The sequence below is a fragment of the Mustela nigripes genome, chromosome 2, assembly GCF_022355385.1.
Source record: "Mustela nigripes isolate SB6536 chromosome 2, MUSNIG.SB6536, whole genome shotgun sequence".
In the NCBI taxonomy this organism is placed as follows: domain Eukaryota; kingdom Metazoa; phylum Chordata; class Mammalia; order Carnivora; family Mustelidae; genus Mustela; species Mustela nigripes.
Window position 1 is genome coordinate 37402113 of NC_081558.1, and position 17444 is coordinate 37419556.

Sequence of the window (17444 nt, forward strand, 5' to 3'; positions counted from 1 at the left end):
CCTCTTCCTAGGAAAAATACACCTCAAAAGTTTGCATGTCATTTTCAGAAGTTCCCAGGTTCCCTGAAGCCTAGTTTAAGAAGCAGTGACTGAGCTAGCCGATTTGGCAAGTAGAGGAGAGAAATAATATCACAAAAGCCTTCCATGAGACATTCCTGCCAGCAAGTGTCCCAGGCACTAAGACTGTTGTTTATCTACTTTACCTTGAGTATCCATCTATGATACTTGAGTCAGCTAAAAAGGAGGTCATAAAAGCTTGCCTGGAAGAGACTGAACATGGTCCCCATTCCCTTCTGCCCTCTCCTCTCCTTCAAGGTGGATTGACTCCCCCCGCCCCCTCCCCTGATATGGATGAGCTAAATGACCCAATACCGGTCTGCTTGAATGGGAAAACAAAAAATCTGGGGCTCACAATAGTAGTGAACAGTTTTTATTTCTTGAGCATTTATTTCATGCTCAGCACTTCTCATGCATGTTGTCACTTACAGTAATTAAGCTCAGCAACTACCAGGTACATATCCATGATCCCATTTTTGCAAATAGAAAACTGAGATTCAAAGCATTTAAGAACTTGGCTAGGATTTGAACTCAGGTCTATCTGAAGTTTCAGCCAGATATTTACCATAGTAGATCAGTTCTCTCCACTGCACTCTGACAACTGACCATACACTTCGGTTGTGGACCCCAAACAGGTCTATATGGGGTATTTTATAACTATATTCATCATTTACCCTAACTTCTTGATGGTGGTGTGAGACATTTCAGAGCATCGTGTAAGATCTTCTTTGTTGTTGTTAGTTCTTTGTACGTGCTTTTCTTAAATGAAATTGGATGGAAGCCAGACATAGGACCTGGTAACATATATTTTATACTCAATGGCATCTTAATATTGGAGGTCGAGGTCATTACTCTTTCTCATATATGGGGCTGTGGAAGGCTCTGAGTTGTTCCTCCTGTGTCCGTTCTTTCCTCCCACCCACCTCAGCCCCAGAGTGATGTGTTACAGATGTTCATCAGATCATGTCACTTCTCTGCTTAAAACCTTCAAAGAAAGAAAGGTTTCTTGTAAGTAGCAGAGAAGAAAAATCAGATTTCTCACAGAGTGTACAAAATCCTATATCCGGGGAGCCCCGACTGGCTGTCTCAGTTCACATGCCGACCTGGTCACCGTTCTAGCCCCGCTGGACTCTGGTTGCCTTGACATCCTCGTTTCTCCCATGGCTGCTTCCCACCTGGAATTTCAGCTCCTTGGCTTCTCCACGAACCTGGCTTCTTCCTATCATTCAGGCTTCAGCTGGAATGCCGTCGCCACCAAGCAGCCTCTTCTCCCAATAACTTTCTTTTATTGTCTGCAATGCACCGAGTCACTGTGTGAAATTCTTTGTCGACTTGTTTCCGTCGCACTTGTCTCTGCTTCTCCAAATTAAAGAGGTTTGTTGTGGGGCCAGGAGCCCAGCTGCAGTTGCTCTTCTCCATATGTTCAGTGAGTGCCCGTGTGTGTGCTGGTTGCCTGAGCGCCCGAGAAGGGAAGCAGGGTAGAGTCCGCCTGTCTCCCTCTGAGGGCTCAGTGCAGAGCCCAGCATGCCCCGAAAGCCCTCCCATGGGGTGGTTCATTCCAAACCAGGTTTTCCTCTTCCCATAATCTAGGCAACGAGTCTTGGGAATTTCTTAAGACAATGCAGTTCCTCAAAAACCAGGAGACCCCTCGGTCTTATGATCCGGACCCTGAAGTCGGTGTTATTAGGAGGCGGCTGCTTTTTGCCAGTTTGCAGCCAGTGTGGACTTGACCTTCAAACTGGCAGCCTTCAGCTCTCATTTCTGACTGACCTTTTGCTTAAGCCCAGGGCAATGTTTTCATCTTTGACAAACTTGACCACTGCCAGTTTCTTAAGAGTGCCGGCCCTTATGAAAAGGAGTTTTACTGCCTGTGCCATAATGATCTCTAATACCCGATAAACTGCAAACAATGGGGGCCTTTGGGGGGGGGGGGGATACTAAGACAAAAAAAGGCGTCTGCAGTTCTGAGGCCCTGCTAAACTGGGGCAGATGGAAAAGTTATAGCACGTGGAATGCTGCACTCACAGCACCCGTTAGGAGCCCTTACAATGGGTTATTATTAGGGTACCACTGGACCACGTAATCACAGCCCTTTACAAAACCATAAAAATGTGTCAAATATTATGCAAACTCAAACTGTTGGGGCTAGAATGTTGGACTAAAAATTTCATGAATAACAGGGTCCTCTTAATCTGATCAAGTATTTAACGGGAAAATGGAAATGAGACAGATTTCATCATTATATAACAACTTCATGGATTAATGTATCGTTTGCAAAATTTTCAGTAGAGGAATTCTGCCTGAATATATTTTTATTCATCCAGATCTGCAGAATTTAGTTTTCGTGCAATTTGTGGATTTTTTAAAAAAAGATTTTATTTATTTATTTGAAAGTGACACAGCAAGAGAGGGAACGAACACAAGCAGGGGGAATGGGAGAGGGAGAAGCAGACTTCCCACCGAGTAGAGAGCTCCATGTGGAGTTCGATCCCAGGACCCTGGGATTATAACCTGAGCCAAAGGCAGACACTTAATGACCGAGCCACCCAGGCACCCCTAGATTTTTTAAAAATTACACAATTAATGCCCTGTAGATTATAGAAGATGGGGAAACACCCCAATAAATTAACAGCCCCCTATAATTGCATCATCCCAGAATAGTCATGATTAAGATCGCTTACTGATTGGTAATTGGTCTTTTTTTTTTGCCTATGCTATATATAAGTAACATTTTAAAGCCAGTTTAGGATCACAGGGTATCTAGTGTTTTTAAGTTGCTTTGGATTTCTATGTACATTCTGAACATTCCCTCTGATTAAATCATGTTCTAAGATATGGTTTTTAATGACTGTATTGTATCCATCTACATGTAGTGGTTCTCGACTGGGAGCAGTTTTGCTCCCCCAAGGATGTTTGGAATGTCTGAAGGCATTTTTGGTTGTCACAATGGGGGTTGCAGGGGAGACACTACTGGCATGTTATTGGGGAGGGGCCAAGGATGCTGCTGACTGTCCTATGGTTCGTAGGACGGCCCCATAACAGGAAAGTATCTGACCCCAGGGCCAACTGGCCAAGGTTGGGGGAACCCTGAACTTGTGTGGCCATCTTGCAATTAATTTAACCCATTGCCTGCTGTTAGATTTTTGTTTCCATTTTGTTGTTGTTGTTAAAGATTTAAGGTTGGCAAACTTTCTGTAAAGGGGGGGACATGAGGTCTATTGCTCAACTCTGCTCTAGGACTGTTCTAGCTTGAAAGCCATCACAGACTACATGCAAACAAATGGACATGGCCGTATCCTCATAAACTACTACAGAACCCAGCCATGGGCTTTAGGGTAGTAATTTGACTATTCTGTTAATGCTCTGATGGACATCCTCATACTTAAACCTTTTCCTGTATCTTTTCCTTAGAAAAGTGTTTGATTGTTTAATTGTTGAATGGGCGTGCATGTATCTTCAGGAAGTTTACAACTGTTTATTTTAGGTATTCAGGTTATAGCAATTTATCTTATATTCTCTCCTCTATCACATAAGATTGTTCCTTTAATGTGGCTTTGTAAGCATGTGTATGCTACCCATTCAATCAGACTTGGAATGACCCTGGGAATGGGAAGTGTTTAAAGGATAAGCAGGGTTTGCAGCTCAGTTGCCTTCAGGAGTCAGGGAGATTGGTGAGTGGAGGACACAACTGTTACTGTGGCCACAGGGAGTGGTACAACGCAGGAAAAAATGGAGAGTAAGTGGCCCATCCAAAGAGGGAAGCTGCTGTTCCGCTCCATCCATTGGTGGCCCACTAGAATGTGCTTTAGTGTTGCTAGATCTTCTGATTTATCCATAGAAACCAGAATTCCAAAATTTGGTGTGAAAATTCCCAATTTTTACTTAAATACTGAGATAATTGTAAGCCACGCCTGTGAACTATGCCCAAGGACCACGTGCTTGGGGACCTCTACTTTAACTGTGACTAATGGTGTGCCGTGGTTTCAACATGGAGGCAAATCTCCAGGCTCCTGGCCATGTGTCCTAGACCCTCAGGACCCTAAGCCTTGTAGATGAGAGCTCTAAGAATTGACAGTCTTTGGAAAGACCCTAAAGAGAAAAGGCTCCTTTAGCTCTCTGAGTAGGGAGGCTGGCTATGAATCACTGCCTAGCCTGGGTACTTAGTTCCTCCAGAGCTTCCTGAATTAGTCAGGAAGAGAGGACATTTGTCACTTCTCCATTTCCTCAGAACACTTCTAGAGGCTCTCAGAATCCTAGCCTTCAACCCTGCACAGTCTGACTCCTTGTCCGTCGCTTCTTCTCTCCCTCCCCATTCATGCCCTTCAGCCACAGTCGCTCCATTCACTCACTGATGGACCAAACTCTTGCTGAGTGCCTACTACGCGCCAAGCCATGTTCTGTACACAGGAGAGCAGGTTATATGGTGATCAGGAGCACTGGCAGGGAATGGGTTGGGATTTTGAATAAGCTCTTAGAATGGTTGTGGGAGATAAAATCAGACAGGTCATGATCCCAGGGTGAAGGGAGAAGTAGGCAAAGAGCGCAGGGGTCTTCAGACTTTGATGTGCAGAGGAATCTACCCAGATCACTTGTTAAAACATGGATTTCTGGTCCCCACCCAAAGAGTCTCATTCTTTAGGTCTTGGTTGAGGCCTGAGGCTCTGTTTCTAACAAGTATGAGGGGTGGCACTGGTTTAGGGACTTAATAGCCATTGTAAGTACTTTTTTTTTTTTTAAGTTTTCCCTCAGAGATCAATAGGGAACCATTACAGAGGGTTTCCCCCCCCCCCCCAGAGTGCTGATATGATCTGACATATTTTATAAGGATCACTCTATTGGTGTGTTGAAATAGACTGCAAGAGGGCAGAGACAAAAGCCAGTAGAAGAGTCCAGTGGCTTTCAGTAATCCACGTGAGAAATGATGATGGCATGGATCAGATGGTAACATAGAGGTGGTGAAAATCTGTTAAATTCTGGATATGTTCTGAAGAAGGGGCCAACAGTTTTTTGATGCAGTAGATAGAGGGTATGAAGAAAAAAAAGAGTCAAAGATGACCAATTTTTGAATGTGCAGCTAGGTCCAACCATATGAGGACCACTTTTTTGACCTACAAGAAGAATTAAAAAGGTGATTTCCTGTGTAGATGGAGTTGCCGTCTACTGAGATGGGGAAGATGGTGGAGGAGCTGGTTTGGAGGGGATGATGACCATGTAAAGGTCGGGATGCCTGCAGTGCTCCAAATGGTGCTGTGGTCTAGGCAGGTAGAAGTGAATCCGGAGTTTGGAGATACCCAAACCGAGTGTTGAAATCCCTGAGATTAGCTCTCTGGGGCTGTGTGCGTCCAAAGAGAAAATCAAGCTCTGAGCCTTGGGACACTCTGAGATTTAAGAGCAGAAGAGAGAACTAGCCAAGGAGACTGAGAAGGAGTGATGAAAGAGGTAAGAGGAGAACGAGGTGCTTGTGTTAAATTGGAAGCCGGGAGAGGACTGTGTAGTAGGAGCCTTCTTGCTGTTCCTGGAGTAGGTGAGCCTTGTTCATACCTGAGGACTGTTGCAGTTTGCTGGGATGGTCCTCCCACTGACCTGCGCAGCCCGTCTCCTCCCCACCTTCTGGCCTGTGCTTACCTGTCCCCTTCTCTGTAGGACCTTCCCTGAGGAAAAGCCTGGGTAAGATGAGGGCGGTTGTCTAGCGTCTGGTTGGCACTTAGGCAATATTTATTGAATGCATCATGAACGTATCACTTTTGGGGGAGAAGTCCAGGTGAGAACGTATTATAGCCCTGCACTCAAGGTATAGTGTGGTCCATGGACCAGTAGGGTGGGCATCCCCTGGGAACTTATTATAAATGCAGGATCTTGGGTCCCACCTCAGACCTACAGAATCACACTGCATTTAACAAGATCCCAGGTGATTTATATAAACATTAAGGTTGCACTCAAACCTATATTTAGTTCTTGATGTCTATGGTATGAAGGCAGTTGGGTATAGGCTCAGATAGCAGCGACTCAAAGAAAGAGTTTCAAACTATCAAAATGAGATCTCTTTTTAGTTGCTTCTGATTCAATCAGTTATCATATGATTAAAAAAAAACAACTTCATGATGAAGCTTTCAAGAAATCTTATGTGGTTATCCAAGTGATTTCTTTGTTTTGTTTTTAAATGACCTAAACTTGGAGCGAATATAAAATGCACAGTGTCTGGTACAGGGTAGAGAATTTTGAGTGAATGAGTGCTAATTCTTTGTAATATATGTTTTAAAAGTTTGCTGTTTAATATGACATATCCATGCATAATGACTGATATAACCTTCAGAGTACAGGACCTATAAATGCATAGTTTTCTATTAAAGTGAGTAAAGCATTACATTTATTGGATTTTGCTGCTTCTCTCATAGGAGTTTGATTCTGAAAGTGGTGTTTTTTATTCTGGGATTATAAATACTCTGCAGGCAGACAGCTACCACTCTTAAATCTCATATTTCTATTTGGATGAGATAACACTTGATGTTCTTTTTATACTCAGACCTTTGGTTTATTTTAGTCTGGGAGAGGAAAGATCGTGTATATGGTAGAAATTTACTTACAATAATACTCTCTTTTTCCTAAGGCTACTAAATATTGTTAGCCATGAACCCAAAGCATGCCCACCTTGTGCTTTATATTTATAATAAGCACACTGTTTTATAGGTCATCAGCTAAGGATAAAAGAGCTGTAAGGAATTTTTGGTAAAGCTGGTCTGGTTTATTTTATTAACACATCATAATTTTAGAAAACTGGATTTGCCATCCTCTCCTTCTGTACACATTTATAACTCATATCTCTGAATTCAGAAGCCTAATGAACCTACAAAGTGATATGATAGGAAGTTGTGTGAAAGGATACAGACCAAAGAAATGGTATACAAATTTATATATATTTGTGTGTGCACACTGGAGTATGTGACTATACCTCTGGATTTACATGCTTTTATCTTTCCCCCTTAACTAAGTTAAAGCCCTAGATCAAAATCCATCAGTGACCAAGGGCAACGCAGTAGTTTGCCACGGGACGGAATGATGAAGATCTTGGTTTGATTTCCAACCCTGGCACGTCTGTGAACTCTCTTTTCAGAGTTTCTGCGTATCTTTAAAACAAGGATAATTTAAGCATATCCTGGGTTCCTACATGGCTGCTTGTCCATTTTAGACAACTTTTGGTGAAACAACTACAAAATTGTATTTCCTTACATTATTTCTCCTTAGAAAAGGCACCTCATCATTTCCTTCTTAAAACTTCTATTTAATAAGAAAGCCTAGCTCCAGTTAGGTAAGACTTCCTTACAGAGCAGAGGTTGGCCTTTTCTGTAAACATCCAGGGTGGCTCAGTGGGTTAAGCCTCTGCCTTCAGCTCAGGTCATGATCCCAGGGTTCCGGGATCGAGCCCCGCATCGGGCTGTCTGCTCTGCGGAGAGCCTGCTTCCTCCTCTCTCTCTCTCTGCCTGCCTCTCTGCCTACTTGTGATCTCTGTCTGTCGAATAAATAAAATCTTTAAAAAAAAAAAAAAACCAGGTAGGAGGTTTTAAGGCTCCGGAGGCCGGACAGGCTGTACCCATCTCTGCCCTGCAGCGAGAAAGCAGCTGGGCCATATGTAATGAATGGGCATGGCTGTGTGCCAAGAAAACTTTATGTATGGCCACTGAAATTTGGATTTCCCATAATTCCCATGTATCATGAACTGTTCTCCTTCTGATTCTTTTCCAACCATTAAAAAATATAAAATGTATCCTTAGTTTACGGGCCTTACGAAAATAAGGAGCGGGCCCAGTTGGGCTGGTGTGCAGACCCCCATGCTAGGGAGAGGGTCTTGGGCTCATCAGCCTTGAACCACTGTACCTCTCCTTTATGTGAGTCTTCTTTAGTTTTGCTTTTTGTTTGCATCCGATTTTTTTTATCCTTTTAGGTCAGGATTCATATCCTCATTCTTACTTTCTATTAAGGATACCTTTATATAGTCTGTACAGAAAAACATGACTAAGTGTCTGAAAACGTGTGTTTTGGGCTTGAGGTTTCTGTAGTGGTAACATTACAGTTGTGGGACTGAAAAGAGCCCTGCAGCTGTCAAATGTGACCCTGGACAAGACTTGGCCCGAGTCATTTTTAAAAGCTAGCTTCCTCTGTTTTACCATGTTTTTCAGGGATGGTGATTGCATAACTGACCATCTCTATAAATCGTCATTTTAAAAAAACAATATCAAGGACTGGTAGTGGGAGGCAGTCAGTAGTGGACAGCAACTGAGTGAATTATAATCCCTTTAAGATTCCTGAACCTTATTGAGCAACAGGACACATCATCTCCCTAAACATTAAATGAGAAATCTGAACTTTCCATTGACGTGTTAAAAAAAATAATAAATTTGTGAGCTAAAAGAACTACGGGAATCTTCCCTCAGTTTTATTTACATTCTGGTTTCCAAATAGAGGGAATAGAAGAACCGTGGACCTTAAGATGGGACTTTTTTTTCCTGCTGCGGTGAATTCTTTTGTCACTCAAGATGGTAATATCTGTAGGCACCATCTCACACTGATGTGCTCCCGGATCTCTTTCGAATGAAACTGATGGAAAATAACTTGTCATTGTCACCCGGGAAGTGGCACAACGAGTGTGACAGAAGGTGATCCATTCCACTTCTCTGGGTATCAGTTCAGGATCTGAATGAAGAAAGGAAAAGGCACGAAAAGATAGTAGCAGTAACAAGGACAAAGAGTTTCACAGCCTTTGGAGTTTTGCACTACAACGAGATAGCTAACATACTTGATTTATACGAAATATCCCTTTTATCAACAAAATAGTATCTCTTGATGGAGTCAGAAGTGCTCTAGCTTTATTTTGTTGACTGTGCTTCCAGGGCCCAGCAATACCTAACTTTGCTCTCCGAATTCATGAAGTCAGGTAGTTAGTTTGAAGCTCAACCCCATGCCGAAATTCTCAGGAAATAACTCAGTGTTTAATGTTACATATATGTTTTCCTTTGTATGCTCGCTTGGTTGGCTATTTAGAAACTAACACAGGGGAAGTCACTAACTAAAAAGCTGTGGTGTAGGATGGTTGAAAACAGAAGATCTTATTTATATGGCTTTTAAAATTGTCCTAGGACTTTAGAGCCTCCTAATATTGCTGTGAGGAAGGTAGAGGGTTGAGTGCCTTCCTCCAGTGTCTTCCGGCCAAGGCAGGCAAGACACACAGGTTGTGTCACACCCCACTGCTGCACAGTGGTGACTAGCATGGCTAGGATGGGGAGGTGATAAGGTTCTAGATCCGCTGTTCTCAAAGAGCCCGGAGGGTCTCCCAAGACCCTTTGCAGTGCTTCTGCCAGGTCAAAACTATTTTCTTAATAATACAGAGTGCATCTTTTCCTTCTTTCATGCTCATCTTGTGACTTTACAGAGGAGTTTTACGAAGACTTCACGAGCGTTAAAATGTCATTCTTCTGATGGCCAGTGGAATGTATGCTCGTGTACATTTTTTAAACTTGCTGCTCTCGTTCATAAAATAGTAACCACTGATGGATATAACTTACAGAGACAATCTGAACTTGAAGGGCTGAAAATGGTTTTAAAGCCAAAACCAAACAAAGGAAAAAAAAGTTTGAGAACTACTGTTTTTCAGATATATTGGTAAGCCTGTCCGAAGTGTGATTTCATTTACTACTGTAATACCTCCATGATGCAGGCCCACTTACCATCCCTCTTGAGCATGGGAGGAGATGAAAGCCTGGAGGAGTCAGTGACTTGCAAAGGGTCCCTTTAACAGTGAAGATGCAAAGTCCTTTAATTCGAACACAGGTTTTGAATCCTTAAGTCTTCTGCTGAGTGTTCTCTCAGGCATGCTGACTGTCAAGGGGGCACCAGGAAATGCCTGGATGTAGGCAGTAATTTGCCCTAGAACCTGCCCCCTCATCCTGCCCCAGGGAATGTCGATGGGGGATTATCTGCAAGGGCGGTGTGAAGCTGAGACCACATTCTGGGTTACAGACTGAGGCCAGCCCACAGGTGTGTTTGCCTTGTCCCATGCAGGATGAGAAGTCAAACAGTTGGGCATCAGTTTTTTTGTTTTGTTTTGTTTTTTTCATCTGGGAGACTTAACTGAAAAAAGTTTACTTTGCCATCTGTATCTCGAAATTGGAAGGTCTAGACTGGGGTGGTATACTCATATGGCCACAATCGGTTGTAGCTTATGTCAGCTCTTTTCTTTTAGACATGTGTGTCCTAGTTTGCCACAGACCTCACTACCCCCTATTACCTCGAGCTCGCCTTCCTCCTTGCTGTTACCTGTTTTCAGTGTTTGGGTTGGAAACAGCTGGAGATGTTCTACCTCCTGTATAGTGTTGGTAGCCAAACTGTGCCTAGCTTATTTAAAAACTAAAAAGACACTGGCAGAAAGGGACAAAATACATTCCACTCTGATTACCCCAACCTAGATATAGTAAAGAGCCCACTGTCAATGCTGAACACAGAGCAGGTTCTTCCTTCCATACTAAAGCATCACATTTTAATTCATTAAAGAATAAGGATCTGCCAGTGAATTAGCATTTATTTTTAAATGTGTAGCCCTTTCTTTTTTTAGTGTAATAGTGAAATAAGCACATTACACCCATTGCCCTCATTTTGGGTTTATTTTAGTAATGTCTGTTGTCCTCATCATTATCGTGTCTGGACCCTTTCGTACACTTAAAATGTCTCTCTGAACCTCTGTGTGCATGTTAGATCAGTCATTTGAAACAAGTTGAGATTGGCAACGTAAAGGACTTCATTTTTCCGGAGCATTCGGACCAAATTACTGAATTTCAAAATTTTTATCCTTAAGATAGCTCCCTATTTCAGCAGTGAATATCGATCATTTATCCTAACTTTTACATATATACTCATTTGCCTTTTTCTTCTTTTGTCTCACACCAGACTGCACATTTCAGAAAGCTGTCAGGTCTGTTTGTGCACAATGTCTATTCCGTGTCTTGCCTGGCATTCAGCATATAGTAACAGTAAATAATGAACAAGTGAATGAGTAAATATACATCAGTTGTGCATATGAGAACTCTTACTCTTCTCTGTCCCTAAGAATTATAATAAACGATTTTTAGTAAAAGTTTTCATGCTTCCCATCTTGGTTAAATTGGGGAGATGTTTATTTCTTATTCTCCGCATAAATACACATCCAGTCCTATACATGTGCACGTGTGTGTTTCTTGTTCTGTTTAGAATACTTTCCCTTCTTTCTGATGTGAGGTCAGTAGGGAAGTTACATTTCCATGCAGCTAAGAATAAGATGCTCACTGAAACCAGGTACAGGATGAGGCCATTGAACTTGAAAGTGCAGCACAGAGACTCCTCCACAGACACTCTTCCTGCAGTTGGCAGTTACCGAGTTATGTGGCCATTAGAAAAGTCTCAAGTGTTAACAGTAACTTTTAGGCGGTATCTTCTCCAAAGGGGGCAACTAGCTCTTAACCTATTGCTGAAAGAGAAATACCATTGTCTATTAATACTACTGGAACTAAAGATGAATAGTGAATTGGCCTTGATCTGACAGTGAGTTTGACTTTGATAGCTCATCACTTAAAAAGGTTCTTTTATATTTATGAAAAAAGCATGACGTCAAGCCAGGGGGGAAAATTGATACCAATATTGAAGACCAAACTCGTAGGGCTTCCAAAAGAAAAAAAAAAAAAAAAAGCCCCTTGTGCGAATGGGTTTTTTTTACATGCATAACTAATTAGCTTAGGTTATTATAAGCAGGGCTGCTGTGATAAAGTTTCCGGTGGTGTCTCGGGATACCTTGTTTATAGTGCCTTCTCTATGCCAGTCAGTCTTTGAACTGGAATTACAGAAAGTAGAGGGAGTGAATAGTCTACCGTTTCTCTCTTTGGACTGGGGCCACCTAAAACGTTGTTATGCTGGAAATGCTAGAATACAATCACTATCAGGTGAGCTTTATTCTTATTCATATGCAGTGTCTGAAATGTAATGCAGTGAATTGAGTAATTTGCCTTTTCATGTTATTGTACTCTTTCCAATAAGTGCAGGTCTACTAGTTTAATGCTGTTTACTGTTTGATACCGTAAGAGGTAATTCAATGTGGTTTTGAACAAAGTAAATATAGTAGGGTTTTTTTTTCCCCTAGTGCCTGGCTGTGCTCTCTCCATCAGCTCCTGTTCAGAGCTCATAAGATTAAATTGTGTTTATCAAGGAAAAAGTGACTTTAAATTGAGTATCATTGATTATTTTTTAAAAAGTATTTTTAATTCTGTATTAGTTTTTCTAAGAAAGGAGAAAAAAGAACCTGGTGGCTTCACAGTCATGCCTTGAAAAACACATACATGTAAGTGTGAGGTATTTTGAAAGAAACTGCTTCCCGTAAATTGCTTTTTATGTTGAGTTCAAGATCTTAATTAAAATGTTGAATAATCATGTCCAAATGAAAGTGGGAGGAATTAATCTACAACTAGTTGATTTAATCATCAGAATGTTTCTGTTTATTTTCTACAACCGTTTACAGCTGGCTCTTAAGGAGGTTTGTTGTTGTTGTTTTTAAACAGAAAGCTGTTCTGTTTGCCAAGGAAAGTAAAATAAATTGTTAGGCTCCTTCTTCTAGGTTGTCCTTCTGATCTCAGTAAACCCTGACGGTCGTGTTGGGGAAAGTGTTGCCCTCCAGATGGTTGTGAATTTTAAATTATTGGACATGAGCAAAAGGGCACAAGGTTTCAAAGAGATGTGCAGCTAATTAGCAGTGGAACTAAAACAGGGCAAAGTATTACCCCAAATCCTGAGTGTTAGCCTTTAAACTTCAGTAATATCAAAATCCATTAGCACAGTGCCTGGTACATAACAGGGGCTTAATAATTTATTCTGTTGGTGGACTTGGCCAGTCTCATGTTTGTGCGTGAGAAAAGAGCCGACCGAAACTCACAAATAACGGCGCTGTCTTCTCTTCCCTCCGTGGCTATGTTCAGGTGCAGACCCACCTCGAAAACCCCACCAAGTACCACATACAGCAAGCCCAAAGGCAGCAGGTAAAGCAGTACCTTTCTACCACTTTAGCAAATAAACATGCCAACCAAGTCCTGAGCTTGCCATGTCCAAACCAGCCTGGCGACCATGTCATGCCACCAGTGCCGGGGAGCAGCGCACCCAACAGCCCCATGGCTATGCTCACACTTAACTCCAACTGTGAAAAAGAGGTAATTCATGTCTCCTCCCCTCTCCTGTCTTCTTCCACTAAGTGAATGTCTGTCGGCTATGATTCCCACACTTGACTGTGGACTCTAGTCTGTCTGCGGGGCCACACGCGCCAGCCTTTGTCCCACATTCTGCGCGTGTGGCCACCGCGCTCCGGCCTCTTCACGCCGCCACCGGGTCCTGTTGGGTTGTGCTTCAGGTCGGGACACCTGGGCACTCCAGAGTGGGACGTGGAGGCGAGGAGGACACTTTCTCCCCCAGCCCCCAGCCCTGTTTCCGCTCCGTGAGCCGAGCGCTCTCTTCTCTTCAATGCCTTTCCATTTACAAAGCCGGAAAAACGCAGAGAGAGGAGAAGGCAAGGTGGAGAAGGAAAAGCAAAAATAGAAAAGGTGTGGGACAGGCGGTTTAGAAGTTCCGCTTGTTGTGAATGTCTGGAATATTATTTTTATTTCTCTCTGACTTGAAGTAAAAAAAAAAAAAAAAAAAGCACAGCATGTGCGTGGACGGATTTGAGTAATGTAGCGCATGAGAATTTAACAGAAAAGCTCAGGTTTTAATTGCTAGATAAATTCCGTTTCGTAATAAGATTGCCGCTGCCGTGAAACCCGCTTTTGTAAAGGCCGGATTGGAGACGAGATTCAAACACACCTCAAGTGAATTGTTGCATCAAAATTCGAAGCCTAAAAATACCTGAGGGGAAGAGTTGTGACTTAATGCCCGTCATTTCCAAATTATGAGATGATAAGCCTCATTTTAATGGAGTTTTACCGTACTCTGAAATGTTCATGGGATTTCAGAGGTGACTCTTCTGAAGTTGCTGAGTTTTAATTTCCAGAGGGACTCAGTCTTTTCCCCTGTGCCCAAACCAACTGTCTTATTTTTCTCTGTCCATAATTGTCATCTCTCAAGCTGATCTGGTGGAAGTTCTTTCTGCGCTATTTTATTTCTCGGTCAGATTCCACTTTGTTTGAAAGCTTGTTAGTCCATCTTGTTGCCGCGCCATCAGCCTCGTGTGAACGTGTCATTGAAAAGTCATTTGCCAATCCAAGTCATGGGCTGATTTTGCTTGTGTTTTTGCAGGGATTTTATAAGTTTGAAGAGCAAAACAGGGCGGAAAGCGAATGCCCAACTATGAACACGCATTCACGAGCGTCGTGCATGCAGGTACCGAATGACCCGGCAGCTCAAGGATGTCACACTTTGTAGTGAGAACCTATATTTGTGGCTCATCACGCCTTCTGATGACTCAAGGGTTTTGTTCCCCTCATTGATTTTTTTTTTTTAAATAAAGCTATGAACAGGACCATTTTCTTCATAGTGTCTCCTGATGAAATAACTCAGGGAAATTAAACTTAAAATGCACTTTCCCTAAGTTGCTTCAAGTCATTTAAAAGTACTTGAAATACATAAATTGTGGTACATAAAATATAATACGCTGTACTTCATTTCGATATCATCAGTGTGTTACACAAATTTGCAGGGTAGCAACTTCAAAAGGCTCTTAGTAAAACCACGATATGCACATGATTGTGTGTGTGTATGTGTGAGAGAGAGAGAAAGAGAGAGCTCTATATATTGTTTTATGAAATGGAATCTCAGGAAACACGCATTTCAAACTTTATTGATTTAGTAATACTTTATGGATTTTTTCCCAAGTGATGAGAGCTTATAAAATAGATTTAAATAAATAATGCTACATTTATTAACATAGTTATGTATTTTTAAATAAGTGTCTAGATGTATAAGAAAAAGAAGAAGAAGCACCAAAAAATTCTTTTTCTTTTTGTTTTTTGCTTTTCTATATTTCCTGTTATTAATTTGCATTAGTGGTTCTTTTTTTATAAGAAAAAGAAATTATTTTAAAAAACAAACACACCAAGCCCACTAAATTTATTTCCCTAAAAAAATTTACAAGGAAAGGGGACTTGATCATAAGTACTCTGACCCATTTGCCTGTTCAACTCAATTAGAAAATCATCTCTTGAAAGCAAACAAACAGAACTGGTGTATCTAGAAATGAAACTTAATAAACCACTGGCAGTTAATCAAAACTGACCTGCAATTATCCTTCTTAGGGGGTCACTTAATGACGCTCATTTTTTGGGGTGTTTAGCCATAGCCCTCTGAACACTTTATATGGTTTATCCTGAAATTTCACAAGAATTCAGTAAGGCAATGAGTATTATTAACCCCATATTCCATACTGGCCCCGTTGAGGCTCTTTAAAATTGAGGGCTTTGCCCCTGATAGACCAAGTGGGAGAAGGAGGATTCCAAGCTCTGTGGCACTGGAGCCTGTCCCCTTTAGTTGAAAATGGTAAAAACATGTAAAGGAGCATTCCTCTGAGTTTTGAGATTTCATTGTGTACTTGTGAAGCACTATTTAGATCTGTGCATGCATGCGTACACACACACACACACACACACACACACACACACACACTAGCTAGCTCAAATACATCAGGTGTTTACAAAGAAATGTTTTCACAGCCTTGTCTTTGCAACTGCTGCAATGCACATGTAATCACTGTTGTTTATTATCATAACTGATGTTTTGGTACTTCAGGAATAAAATTGATCTAGTGGGAATGTCAGCTCCATGACTGTAATGATAACCTCGTCCTGCTGTACTCCTCCGGGAGTACCGAGCACACTGGCAGCTGTACAAGGAGAAACTTATTTTACAAGTCATTGCAGGATCAGTGCAGGGTTAGCCAGCAGCCCGAGAGCCGCAGTGCCCCATATGTGCCTAAGAGAGTGAAGGTCTAAACTACCATCTGGATTGTCTTACTGAAGGGAGGGTCTACAAAGGCTATGGGGTGTAGTCTTGAGAGAAAAAAAAAGAGAAATGGCAGCCATTGTTCAAGATAAGGTTTCCTGGTTCACCTTTCCCGTTTGGGGAATAGCATTTGAGAGCATGGGTTCAAGTTGTGGCTCTAACCCTCTTCTGTGTATGACTTTGGGCAAGATGCTTCTCATTTATGTCACTTGGCAAATTGATTTACTAACCTGCACTGATAGAGGTATTCTTAGGGGAGAATAATTTAACCCATCCAAAGCCCTAAACCCAGTGCTGGACACCTAGTAATCCCTCACTAAGTGCTGGTTGCAGATGGCGTCCTTATCCCCTGTTAGTGTCCGTGACCTAACGGTAATGTTCATATTTGGGAAGAAGAGGGAGGTAATTTCTTAGCATCTAACTGAAGAGAATTAGTGCTTAGGGTAAGAAAAGACCATGGCTCTCTCTTTGGGTGGCTTTGCACAGTGTTTGCTTTTGTTGATCTCTCTTACATTGCCCTTTTTCCTACAGATGGATGATGTAATCGATGACATCATTAGCCTAGAATCAAGTTATAATGAAGAAATCCTGGGATTGATGGATCCTGCTTTGCAAATGGCAAATACGGTATTGCTGATTTTTTTTTTTCTTAAGAAAATCTTGAGATATTTCCAGATATTTCCATTTCCTGATCTCTTAGGTTATTTCCTCAAGTGACTGATTGATACACTTACTAAGAATATAACAGAGAATTGTGTCAGGATTGCAAATAAGTGACTTTGACGTCAGAAATTAAGAATTTCTCATGGGTTTATTGGTAACCCCATGATAAAGCTCTACATTCCCTGGAGTCCAAGTCCACTTTCAATAGGACGTTAGGCCTTCCAATTCCCCCTGACATCTAATGCCCAACTTAGTACACTGCCCCCAAGGGAAATACTATGGATAGTACTATTTACACTAGCATTCTAGTTGGCCTGAAAAATGAGTGCAGTTTTTTAAAAGGCAGCATCTTACTATTCACAAGTAATAGAGTGACTGATATTCGATTTCCCTTTCTTCAATAGCAAAATTTTTCTGATTTTGGTTAATAAATCAGTGGTTTATTAAACTTATTTCTCTCTGTCATTAGGAACCTTGCCCCTACTGGGTTTTTCTCTTTTTTCCAATGGTGTCTTATGTTTCCATTTTACCAAAGTCTTATCGTAGATCTTATTTAGTCCTTGTAATAAAGTCTCCAAATCTAGTCCTTGCAATAATTCTGTGAGTCAAGTTGGAGTGGTATCATTGCCCTCATTTTTAGGATTAAGAAAGGTTAGCTGGTCTTGCACAGGATTACATAGCTTCGATGTGTCAGAGTCAGGACTTCTCAGTAGGCTTTGAATACCTTGTCCAGT

General features: G+C 41.7%; 1 protein-coding gene across 7 annotated transcripts in view; it reads left to right on the top strand.

The window, feature by feature from the left end:
* Positions 1–17444, top strand: part of MITF (melanocyte inducing transcription factor) — a 220908-nt gene that overhangs the window by 175682 nt on the left and 27782 nt on the right. For 6 of the 7 annotated variants that reach the window (XM_059390140.1, XM_059390142.1, XM_059390141.1 and 3 more), the window contains exons 3-5: positions 13044–13271; positions 14350–14433; positions 16579–16674. In XM_059390140.1, coding sequence (XP_059246123.1) covers positions 13044–13271; positions 14350–14433; positions 16579–16674 — 408 coding nt within the window. The remainder of the gene's footprint in view (positions 1–13043; positions 13272–14349; positions 14434–16578; positions 16675–17444) is intronic. The other variant, XM_059390146.1, reaches the window with a different exon arrangement.